This window comes from Lasioglossum baleicum, unplaced genomic scaffold (assembly GCF_051020765.1).
Source record: "Lasioglossum baleicum unplaced genomic scaffold, iyLasBale1 scaffold2536, whole genome shotgun sequence".
Classification (NCBI taxonomy): domain Eukaryota; kingdom Metazoa; phylum Arthropoda; class Insecta; order Hymenoptera; family Halictidae; genus Lasioglossum; species Lasioglossum baleicum.
The window spans coordinates 1,422-14,933 of NW_027471595.1; the positions used below are offsets into that span (position 1 = coordinate 1,422).

The following is a 13,512-nucleotide window of genomic DNA, read 5'->3' on the forward strand; positions in this document are numbered from 1 at the left end:
CACTAATTTTTCCCCTTTAACATAGGGAAATAAAAAATGTCAATTTACCATTTTCATAAATGATATACCATAATCAAATTTTCCTTTCTAATCTTAAGATATTCAAAATCTATTAGTATTTAAAATTCGAAAATTTTAGTGTTTCGAAAATTAGAAAATGAAAAATGCTTGAATGACCCAATCCCCAATTTCTCGTCTTGAATGTTTAAAAATAAAATATTTTAATTCCCTGAAAACCGTCTTTTATTTTTCACATTTGACAGACCAAAGCACCAACTTTTTCTATCTTCAACGTTTAAAAAATAAGACACTCCGATTTTAATTTTCATTAACATTCGAACAAACCAAAGCACTAATTTTTCCTCTTAGACATACGGAAATAAAAAATGTCGACTTAGTCGTAAGACAAAACTTACCAATTTTTCCTTCATTCCCGATTCTCGACCTTTATAGCATTTGAGCAAACCAAAACACTAATTTTTCGTCTTGGATATGGGGAATAAAAAATGTCCACTTTGTCTTAAGACAGAACTTACCAATTTTTTCTTCACCCCCGATTTTCGGCCTTTTTAGCATTTGAACAAAGCAAAACACTAATTTTTTTTTCTTGGTCATATGGAAATAGGAAATTTCGATTTATTCCTAAGACAGAACTTCCCAATTTTTCTTTCATTATACCCCCCGATCCTCGTCCTTTTTAGCATTTGAACAAACCAAAACACTATTTTTTTCTCTTGGACATAAGGAAATAAAAAATGTCGATTTACTCCTAAAACAAAACTTACTAATTTTCCCTTTACGATACTCCCCGACCCTCGTCCTTTTTAGTATTTGAACAAACCAAAACACTAATTTTTTCTTTTGGACATACGGAAATAAAAAGTGTCGACTTACTCCTAAAACCGAACCTACCAATTTTCTCTTCGCGATATTCCTCGATCCTCGTCCTTTTTAGCATTTGAACAAACCAAAACACTAATTTTTTCTCTCGGACATATGGAAATAAAAATTTCGATTTACTCCTAAAACAGAACTTACCAATTTTCTCTTCACGATATTCCTCGATCTTCGTCCTTTTCAGTATTTGAACAAACCAAAACACTAATTTTTCCTTTTGGACATACGGAAAAAAAAAGTGTCGACTTAGTCCTAAAACCGAACCTACCAATTTCCCCTTCACGATACTCTTCAAAACACTCGATCCCAGCAATAATACCTTTGCATTTCAATCCCAGAGTGACCGGAGTGCCAGAAAGTAGGTTTAGGCCAGAGTATCGTCTCGCTTTTACTCTCTCGATACCCAAGTCATTAGAGTCACGCATCCCGTAGACACCTCTCCCGCCAGCTCGTTGATCGTTTCGTATTTGTTACCGATTTCTCGGAAGACGAGAGGCTGGACGGCAGCGGGAGCGAGTGCAATTCCGTGGTGCCGAAGAAGAGGCGTCGCAAGCACACTAGCGCCACCGACAGAGAACACCAGGTGACGTTCGACGATTACCCGGCATCGCCCAGGTCATCCAGATCGTCAGCCTCTTCCAGATCCAGCTCTCTCTTGCAGTTCGAGTCCCTCGAGAGGACCTGCGCCACGCTGTCGCCATCTAGCTACAGCTTCGACTCCTTGGAGTACCCGAATCGGTCGAACGCGTCTCATCCGGAGAACACGTCGCCTGACAGCCTCGAGCAGGACTACGAGAAGGCCCTGCCAAACGGATTTGCCAATCCTGCCGATCATTTCCCGAGGATCAGACCTTATCGTAGCTTCGAGAGCTTGGACACCTGTCAGAAGGAGGAAGAGTTCGGCCACGGTGGTCTCACCAATGGATTCACACCCTTGTACCTGAAACGAAACGCGGAGCTCTCAAGGACACGCACAAACGGATACCATCGTCCTAGGTAATGTTCATTTTGTGTATTTTCTTTTTCTTTTCTTTTGTGGTGGTTTACTGGTTTGAGATAATGTGATAACTTTAGGTTTGTTTTTCATGAGGAACGATGACAGAAGGTTTTTAAACAGAACTAGGGATTTTTTTGTGTTTGTCTGAATATGGGTTTGGAACTATGGGAGATTCATTGTTAGATTTTATTTTTGTTTAGATTTTATTTTGATAGTGATCGAGGTAGCATTGTGAATTTACAATTGTATCTTTCTTTCTTTTTTTAGTAAATTTTGATTATTTCTGGAAACGAAATTTCTAATGGCGTGTGAAATGAATAATGTTAAGTAATGATAATTTTATTCTTCTATTTTATTCTCCAAATTGGAATTTTTTCATTTTTAAAAATTTGAGAATTGAATTCAGTTAGATTTGTAGATGAATTTTTTAAAAATTTTGTGGAAAAGTGTATTTCAAACTTTGATAATTTAGATGTTAATTTTTTCGGAACTAGAATTTCTAAGGAAAATTCTAAAATTAATTGTTTTTGTAGGAAAAATTAAAATTAAGTGAATAATATAATGGAATAAAAATTATATTCTTGATTAGAGTTGAAGTTTTTTCATTTTCAGAAATTTCGAAATTAAGTTTGTAGATTATTTTTTCAAGGAAATACTTGAAATGTTTCCTTCTCGTTATGATATTTAACGTTCCCATTAGGAGCAAGTGTGACTTACACTTAGCACTATTATTTGTCATTTGTTCAAAGCTTACATTAAACTGGCTTATACGACTCACTATAGCCATCTGTGTGCAATTATCTCAAATGCAAGTTCAAAGGCGTAGACTATATTCATTTGCACACACATATATTCGCTTTAACCATAGTTAACCACTCTATATTTTAGCGTTTGATTGATAATTGTTACCATCCACGGACATGTACAGTCCCTCGCAAAACTCTCTGAAATAATTCGATTCTCGAGTTATTAACGTGAGAAATACTCGAGTTAAAGTTGAATTTACAAAATGATATTACCTTTTTAGTAAAATAGATAAAGAAAAAATTGAGAATATTCAAGTTAAATTAGAAAAAGTGTCACAAATTTGAAAAATTCATTGAGAAAATTTATTAAGTGCGTGCATATATTTTTTACGAAGATATTCGAGTGAAAATGTGAACTATTTGCACATGCATTTGAATCTGAATTTTAAATGATTGAATGATTGAGTTTTTGATTTTTAGATTATCGAATTAGTGAATTTTTGATTTTTAGATTATCGAATTAGTGAATTTTTGATTTTTTGAAACATTGAATCATCGAAGTATGGAATCACTGAATTAAAAATTTTAAATTTCGAGTCATTACATTAACACTTAATCAGATCATTATTACCATTAATTACAATGCTCGTGCCTTTCACTTCGACAAATTCAAAAATTTTCGTCGACATATTTCTATCCAATATTTTCCTAATTTTTTATTATCCTTAAATTTTTTTTTTTAATTTTTTCTGCTCATTTCTGAGACTCGTGGGTTACATCAGGTACATCAGGTACAAAATTTGAGTTCAACGAGTGAACCCAATTTTTATTAACGAAAATTAAGCACAAGTGTTCGAGCAATTTTGCGAGTGACTGTACAGGTGTGCATAGGATAATTTATTCTCAAATAAAAGAACTCTGTTTCTTCATAACGTTTATTTTCATATTTGTAAAAAAGTGTCATCGGCAACAAAGAACGGACTGCAGTATAAATACTTTATTTCGTTCGATTTTACATCCAATTCTTCTCTATTGTCATGAATTCACCAAATTTTGAATACTTTCAGCGTTGTCTATTTTTCTCACTTCCGTAACGCTCTTATCGTGCTCTGGCTAGTGAACTATCTCCCGTTTCGTTTTAACAGTTATTATCACGCATTCCCTCTGGGTCCAATTACACACGAGACGTTAACGCACGTAATGCCTGTTTCATACTATGCTATTGGGATGATAGAGTATCCAGCCGATAAAATGTTCGAATAACAATCCAGATAATACGAGTTCCACTATAATTTACACGTTTTATAATAGTCACGTGGTCATAAATTTATTAAGATTTATCATGGAGTGTAGTTGGTTAGAACGATGTAACGATTTCGTGAATTATCGTATCGAAACGTGGTTTTGGTTGGTACCAAATTACACCGTCACTGGTGTCACTGTCGACGTGCATCTAGGGACACTAGTTTGCAGATCTAGGTATTTAACACTAGGTTTTTTTGTATATATATCTTCATGCAGATCCGTCTGATTTACGGGTAAAGAAGACTACGTATTTTCTTGAAAAAAGACCATGAATTTAATTTAAAAATAATTATAATATTAACAAAATGAATATAAATTGATTAAATCTATTAATATTGTATAATACCAAATAATAGAAAGAAAAAGATTGTTTAAAAAAGTTCATACTGTTTCATAGATAGTTCGATTTAGGATAATATTGCCATAATTTTCATGGACGAATGATTCAGAAAAATGATTTATACAAAGAAATTATATACTAGTATAATGCAGTTGCATTTTCCAAATTCATCATACATAGGAATGAATGAAAGCTGTATAAAATTGTAAAATATGTAACATCATTTATTTCTGCTAATTGCAGCGCACCTATATACAGAGTGTTCTTTTTCTTTATCTCGAATACACGTAATATCTCCGCTATTTTTGACGATACGAAAGTTGCATGATTTCACGAGACGAATATTACAATGAAACAAAATTCTTTATCAAAGTTACCTAATTAAAAATTTTTAAATAAATTGTTGCTTAATTGAGCGATAAACAATTTTCGAAACGGAACAGTAGAACAAAATTCTTTTCCAAAGTCACCTAAGTAGAATTTTTAAATAAATTATTGATTAATTGATTGATAAACAATTTTCAAAACGGAACAGAAGAACAAAATTCTTTTCCAAAGTCACCTAAGTATAAATTCTTAAATAAATTGTTGCTTAATTGAGCGATAAACAATTTTCGAAACGAGACTGTATATTTCCATCAATGCAATATCGCAGCTGGTAATAAAACGAACTCAGCCGCGTATAATTAGATCTTAAACGCTAAAAATCACCTTTACACGTAAAACGAGGGAAACAAAATTGATCGCGTTGAAACCGATAATTTCTTCCTAACCTGTCACTCTTTTATAATCGACGAACATCAAAATTTCGACACTCGTTCATTCGAGACACCCTGTATATTATTCGAACCAACGTTTCCCGATATTTGAGAAATTATATTTATAATTATATTTAGGATAATTTTAATTATTTTAGGACAATTTATCATTTGTCCTACCATAGTGAATACAGTTGCCTAATACACGTATGGTAGCGCCCGCTTAACAGTCGCGGACTCGTAACCGCTTAGGTCACTCTCTTCTCTCCTCTCCTCTCCTCCTCACTCTCTCTCCCTCTCTATATATATTTATTTATCTATCTATTTATCTATATATCTATATATCTATTTATCTATCTATCTATTTATCTATATATCTATTTATCTATTTATCTACTTATGTATATATCTATATATCTATTTATTTATTTATCTATTTATTTATCTATCTATTTATCTATATATCTATATATCTATATATCTATATATCTATATATCTATTTATCTATTTATTTATCTATCTATTTATCTATATATCTATTTATCAATTTATCTATTTATCTATTTATCTATCTATTTATCTATCTATCTATCTATCTATCTATCTATCTATCTATCTATCTATCTATTTAACTCTTTCTCTCTCTCTCTCTCTCTGATTTCGAGACTGACATGCGACGCGCCCGGATAACTGTCGCGCGCGTGACAGTTAACCGGGCAACGCTGCGATTATTTCCGACGTTTTAATCATCGGGGAATTTGCGATTCTCGCGTGGCTTTCGCGCGCGTTCGAGACGTTACGCGACAGATAAACAACATTTCGCGATTGTCCGAGCGGAGGTCGTAGGATTCGCCTTGGCAACGGCTCCCGGTCTCGAGAGCTCGCTGCATGACCCTCGTTCTCTGGCCAAGTTACCGCAATCACGACCCTGAATAGACCTCCTTGACTTTTACTTTTAATTCGGGGAACATCCGAAATTACGCGCGCCAATGTCTCATCCTGATTGCCCTATCGTTCTCGCGCTCCCCGGGGCCCCTTGTTCTTCCCAGAATTGATCCAGCTAAATTAATCCGACATCTTTGTCAATGCGTCTGCCGTCTGTCTTGTTTTTTCGGTGTCGAGAACGATGTTCGAAACCTTTTTTAAAAGAGATTTTCACGCGAAATTTGCTTGTCTCAGATTTTTTTGATATCGTTTGATTTAATTATGGATTTTGATATTTTGTTGGGTTAGGAATTACGTATTATTGGGTTTAGTGGAGAAGTTTTGTTAAATAATGTATTGATCTTAAGTGGCATGGAATGTTTGGCGAATAATGAATAATTTCAATTAAGAGAATTTTTTATATTAAAAATGGGACACTATTTACGGTAAAAATTCAAAGATACTGGCTGGTCAAGGTGATATATATATATGTAGGAATGTTATATCATTTATTTATCGCAGTGGATACCGTATTTTGTTGCGCTACTTTAGCAAATGATTTATTAGTAACTGTTATTGATCTATGGTTGTTGAATTAGAAAATGAAGCTCTAATTAGCTACTTGTTATAAGTAATGGAATATGTATGCGAATGCATTATCCAAACCTAACAGTTGCCAAGATTCATAAAAATATATCAATTATTCTCCAAGCATACCCTGGTAATAATTGCTAATAGAAATGCATAACTACACTGCAAGTAACCATAAAAATAACAGTATTTTCTCCATGAAATTCTAGTATTCGTGACATAAAGGAAAATCTCGGTATTGGGGCCCTATAAATAATAATCAGAAACTTCAAAAATTCTGTATGTATAATTAAGATATCTAATAAATTGGCAACAATTAAAAGAGATATTTAATATTGACTTCACCATAAATAATGATTAAAAAGAAATTTTTAAATCTTTCCAAATATTCTCCAAGCATATACTTACAGTATATAGCAAAGTGTCAATGATAGAAATATATATAATTCCATAGAAAAAAGAAACTCCCATGAAAAAGGCAGGAAAGCTTTCAAAATTCCGCTATAATTCCAATAACCATGAAAATTCACACTTATACTAAACCTAAGATACGCATGGCTAATCAGCCGAAAAATTTGATTTCCATGGGATTTAGGGACTTTTGGCAAGATTCCAAAAATACATAATTCCATGGAAAAGAGATTTCCCCAGAAAAAAGGCAGAAAAACTTCCAAAATTCCACTATAATTCCAATAACCTTGAAAATTCACACTTAACCATCTTAAAAATTTGATTTTCATGGGATTCAGGGACTGTTGGTAAGTTTCCAAAAATACATAATTCCATGGAAAAGAGATTTCCCCAGAAAAAAGGCAAAAAAACTTCCGAAATTCCACTATAATTCCAATAACCTTGAAAATTCACACTTAACCATCTTAAAAATTTGATTTCCATGGGATTCGGGAACTTTTGGCAAGCTTTCAAAAATAAATAATTCCATAGAAAAGAAACTCCCCCACAAAATAGACAGAAAAATTTCTAAAATTCCACTATAATTCCAATAATCATGAAAATTCACACTTAACCATCTTAAAAATTTGATTTCCATGGGATTCGGGAACTTTTGGCAAGCTTTCAAAAATAAATAATTCCATAGAAAAGAAACTCCCCCACAAAATAGACAGAAAAATTTCTAAAATTCCACTATAATTCCAATAATCATGAAAATTCACACTTAACCATCTTAAAAATTTGATTTCCATGGGATTCGGGGACTTTTGGCAAGCTTTCAAAAATAAATAATTCCATAGAAAAGAGACTCCCGCAGAAAAAAGGCAGAAAAACTTCCGAAATTCCACTATAATTCCGATAACCATGAAAATTCACACTTAACCATCTAAAAGATTTGATTTCCATGGGATTCAGGGACTTTTGGCACGACGACGACGATTACGAGGACGAGGATGGCGACGACGACCTCGAGGACGAGGATCACATACTGAACGAGAGTCGAGCCAGCACGGAGCTGGACGATCGACTGATGGTGTTCGGGGACACGGCGTGCAACTACGCGACGTCGTTAGACTACCGAAACACCATAGACCTACGAGAGATCGGCGTGGAATCGAAGAGGGACACATTGTTGGACCTGAAGTCTGGCCAGGCGGCCGTGTCGGGTTCGTTTCGTCTGCTGCAGACCAGGTTAAATATAGCCGGCAGTATGGCGCACGGTCGCAACAATATGGTCGCCGATCATCATCATCATCATCATTACCACCATCATCAGCCGCAGCAGCAGCTCCACGAGCAGCACCAGCGTCAAGGGTGGAGCAACGAGGACTGCTTTAATTTTAGATTCACGGATAAATCCCAAAGCGCGCCCAGTCTGCCTAGCAGCGTCACCGAGTCAGCACACGGTCCACGCTCCTTGGCCACCTCCTTCGTCTCTACCTCCAACCTCTTCGAGAACTACACCAGAGTAGCCAGCGTGCCCGTCGACTTGAACCTCTGCGGCGTCCAGTCTGACCACGATGACACGCGCTGCTCTAGAGTGAGCCTCCAGCACGATCATCGCGAAATGGCGGATGCGACCAGCGTCCAAGAGAAGAAACACAACCCCGAGAAACCCGAGCAGCCTAGCATCGACGAGGACCAAGCCAACAACTCGCTGACGAGTTCGGTTAGAACCCAAGGATCTCAGAACGCCATGGTAGACGGCAAAATGGACCTCGAGAGATCCGAAGAGGACGATGAGTGCGTGGATCAACACTGTCCCAAACCACGAGAGAAGAAACAAGTGACTTCCACGGTGAAGACTCAGGATCGTGGGAACTGCGTGCTCGACATGGCGATCGCGATGGAGAACGACGTGGACGGTTCAGTGGACGAGGCGATCAAACAGTTGAAACGCGAGGTCGAGGAGGCTACCTCGAACGGCAAGGATGGGATTCAGAGGACCCCTTCGGGCAAGCAACGGCCGTGGAAGGTGAAGAACAACGCGAGCTACGAGCTAGCTCAGCAGTTCGAGGTGGACGAGAGGAACTTCTGGGTAAACAAGTACGGGAAGGATATCGGTGAGAAGTCGCTGAAGAGTGTGTCCAGTGGACGTAAACGAGTGTTGAACAACGCCAGTTACGAGCTGGCTCAACAGTGCGACTACATCAAGGCCGTCCAGTCCTCCAGAGGTGCTTTCCAGAGGATGGACGCGTGCGACGAACTGGAGGAGCCTGGTTCCGGTCGATCCTCCAGACTCAGGGTCTCGGATCTGGTGCAACAGATGAGCAGCAACTCGACGTCGAATCTCAGCAGCTACCAGCACAGCGAGCCTTACGCTGACACTAAACGATACTCCAAGTCCACGGGAAACATCTCTGCCCAATTCTCCATGGCTCCGTTCACCAGGATCCCCATCAATCAGTTGGGCCAACGTTTGAAGAAGCAACCGGAGGAAACGCTGTTGAGTCAGATAAAAAAAAACTCGGATCCATTTTCAGCCTATGGAGACGATGCTAGTACCCATGCCTTAGTAGACGACGAGATAGATTTACCCTGCTTGGAAACCAAACCCATAGGAACTTCCAGCCCCGAGGGGCGCGAGGAGACTGGCGCGCACCAGGAACCGTCCCTGGACCACGAAAACGTCGCAGCGACGAGGGAGAACGAACAGGAGAACGCGAATGAGACAAGCTTGTCGAAGAAGTCGTTCATCGGTGACTTTTACCCGGAAAAAATAGTGCGGTTGCAGCAACAAGAGGATCAGCCGGCGGATCGTCGACCGGGAATGGCGGAGAGAAGGGGTAGAGACGAGAGCGACGGAAGTAAAAACGAAAGTCGTCCGTCGGTATCGCCGTGCAACGGTAGAAACGGCGGAGAACTGTTATGGAGGGTCATAGTGGAAAAGCAGACCGCGGAGAAGGAGGCTCGGTTGGAAAAGGTTACGAAGAAGACGGAGACAGAGGAGACGGCGAGGCAGGAGCAACGGCAGCCGATGCTGGAGACGAAGGAGAGAGAGAAGGAAGAGAAGGAGAAGGAGGGAACGGAAGCAGCGAGGGGACACACTGTCCACGGTGTTCGTTCCCCCCCACTCGGCAGCGGCGGCAATAGCGACGGCCTGGAAGCGAGTGAACGGAGTGGGAATCCAGCAGTGGCCGTGGCAGTTGATACGAATCATCGCGGTGATCGCGACAAACGTGACGAGGAGAACGCCGCGGAAAGAACCGCGGTGGCCAGGGTAGACGAGAAGCACGACGGCCACGCGACTATGTCGGCCACGACGACCACCACGAAAACACGGCCGTTCGTCGCGCCACCAATCGCCAAGAGCGACAGTTCCGCGGCGAGATTTCAACGGAACATGGTCGTCGACGCGTCGTCCGCGGCAACGGTGAAAGAAGAGAGAAAGAAGGGTGGTCTCGGTGGATTCCTTCAGCGATTCTCGAGACTTCGGTTCAGTGGTAGATCAAAAGTGCCGCGGTCCGAGGTGCAGAAAAAGAGTGATACCATCGGCCAAGTGAATCGCGCGAAGGTGACAGAGGAGAAGGTTAAGAAAGAGCCGGACTATATCATTATTCCGTTGCACCCTCCGGACGAGGAGAGGCAGAAACAGGAGCAGAATGTAGCTTTGGAGAGCAGAACGGACACTGGGAATGGCAGGACTGTTGCCGACGTTCAACGAAGTTCCTCCAGTATTAGGTGAGCGGTAATTTTATTCGCATAAACGCGGGTTGCTCTTTGCGGCCGGATCAATTTCGATGAATCGGCCGTTCTATTATTTCCGCCGTGAGAACGCGCATTGTTTCGCGCTCCGTTTCCCTTCCGTTTCCACTCGGCGTCGCGTCGATCGCGTTGACTTTGACCTCACCGATTGTTTACACGGTTTCGCGCGGGCATATAGAAGCAGCAGTGAATCACGGTTTGTGCCGCCTTCTATGGCTTCCGCGCGTAAACATTTATCTTTCCGCCAGCGGAAAATCTGCCGGTGCCATTTCGAATTCTAACTGTCGTTTATTTAACGTTCCCGGTACATGCTACCAGCAGACGACGAACAAATGTTGCCGAGATATTCGCATCCGTGAAACAATAAACTTCGGTGCGCGTTTCGCGGGCTGTAATCTAACCTCCAATGCAAAATCGTGCAGTCGTTTGCTCGAAAGCCTATAACGTAATATGTGTTACATAATTAGCCGATTATGAAAGAATCTAACTTCTACGTGTCCATGTACGTCTGCTTTCGATCGTGTTATGTCCACTGTCTTGCTGTCAGTGTGCAGCTTTTGTACACTTCAGTGTTGTATTACACGGTTTGAACACGTTGGTTTTTAGTACGATCGGGTAGAGGGCGTGAATTTGCTGCGTGTCTTTTTCGCGTCCATTCGATCCTATGTTCAGAGAAGTGTTTCAAGTTTAGTTTAATATCTACGGAAATAGAGGTTAGGATTAGTTATCTTAACCCATTCACTGCCAACCACGAGATATCTCGTGTAGTAGATTGGTCACGGAATAAGTTTACAACTGTTTGTGTTAGGAATTATTAAGAAAAGTGAATGTTATTTTAACAGTATAACTGAAATTAAATATCGTTAGGTGTCCGAGGTCAGTCAATCTCCAAATTTCCCTGGCAGTGAATGGGTTAAATTGAGATTTAGATAGTTTTTACCAGATGAATGTGTTAGTTGATTTGACAAATTATTTGATGGAGGAGAGAGAGTACTCGAGAAAGCTAGCGATAGAGAAATTGATGACAACGGTGAATATGAATTTAAGTGAATGGGAATGACTAGAAATACTTTGATGCTCAGATCTATTATTATTCCTATCTCTCGTATCATTATTTCATTAAATAATTACTATTGACACCGACGTGAATAATGTTCTGATACGTAGTAGAAATCAGAAGGAAATATTTTCAAACAACTTTTACTGCTATTAGACGTCTTGGTATCACGGATACTGTCATACACGTAGACTTATATAAAAATTCATAAAAATTCCTCAAACGTTTACGCGATACCACCCGATCACTTCTTGCGCCGAGCCAATTAAATTTGTTTTTCTACCTCTCAATTAAATTTCACGAAAAGTATTTTTACGATTTTTACAAATACCTCGGCAATTCATTTCCGTACTTTTCTCTACTAAGCAAGCAACGAGGTCAGCGATACCGACGAGTAGGCTTTCGTAATGGCGACCGGAGTCGACGAACAGCTGCTCTTCCACCCACTCTTCCCGTTCGGTTTGATTTCACCGGTATTTGATTGCAGCGGTATCCCGCGTCGGGACGCATAAATTTCTGGGCCAATTACGAGCCGTTTATCGGCTACTTTTCTCGGCGATTCGTGCCGCGTGCCGCGTCTAATTCCTCTCCTTAATCAGGCTTCTCATCCGATCGATTGGATTTCACTCTCGTTCGCGCGTGCATTCCGATCATCGGCCTCCTACGATTCCTTGCTTTCCGCTATGAGCGCACAGAGGAACCAGTTCGCCTCTCTTAATTGAATTTCACTCTCGCCCCATTCCGTGTCGTTTTGACGTAATTCGACCTAATTGCATTCTGTAACGGCAAACGGCGTCGTTTAACCTTTATCGTATCCCTCTTCTTCTAACGAAGCGTTTCCCCCCTGGAAACTCGATCGAGGATCGGTGCGTCCGGAGATCGGAACGTCGCGACGTTTTAGGGGGGCGCTAAACCGGGGTGCTAGGGAAATAGGGACATTCTCTGACGCGTTCTAGGTATAGTTGACGAGACTAGATTCAGGTGATTATTTATTGAGTTTTTTTTTTGTAGATGGTTTGGAAATTTTAAAATTGTTTTGGTTTTGTGGATTTTTGTGAGAATTTTACTGCTGTTTCGTGGTTGGAAATGAGATAAAAATAAATCGTGTAGAAGTTATAATTTCGTTCATATTATAGAGAAAAGGTAATTATTTATTATGATAGTTTTAGTTAAAGTGGTGATATGTTGTTGGATTTGTGTTAGTAAAGGTAATATCAGGCTCACTTTTTATATTTTTTATTCTTGATAGATGTAACTTTTTGATAGAGTATTTTGATCTTAAAATTTCTCGACGCCTGTAGACAAAAATTGTTTGATTTTATTTATTTAGATTAGCATTTATTTAAGCGTTACTTTTATAGTTAATTTTACAATTAAAAATAATTGTAGCTGACTAAAATGGGATATAAAACAAAAGAAATTTATTTGTTTTTGAGAGCTATAAATTGTGGCATTTAATTAATCATTTCTTTTTTCACAGAAGGTATTTAGGAAAGCTATGGTTTGTTTCAGTGCATAGTTAGGATATACTCGCACTCATAAATCTACATTACTATAATTGATTTAGAGTATAGGTAAACTTACATTAAGCCGAAACATGTGAACCGTTCATATAATAAAAGGAAATTAAACTGAATTATATTTCAATGGTCTAATTAGAAATCTAGCTCAATGAGCATTTTGTTATAAAGTGGCAGATGTAGGTGACTTAGAAATAGGGGCTGCATTTCTTCAGATTGGT

The 13,512-nt window shown here is 39.1% G+C and overlaps 1 protein-coding gene across 1 annotated transcript; it reads left to right on the forward strand.

The window, feature by feature from the left end:
• Positions 1-1,385: 1,385 nt before the first annotated feature.
• LOC143221499 (uncharacterized) lies at positions 1,386-10,694 on the forward strand (the record flags this gene model as incomplete). Its single annotated transcript, XM_076446933.1, has 2 exons — positions 1,386-1,893; positions 7,925-10,694. Coding segments are annotated over 2 exons (3,278 nt in total), but the record flags the coding sequence as incomplete, so codon positions are not given.
• Positions 10,695-13,512: the final 2,818 nt, after the last annotated feature.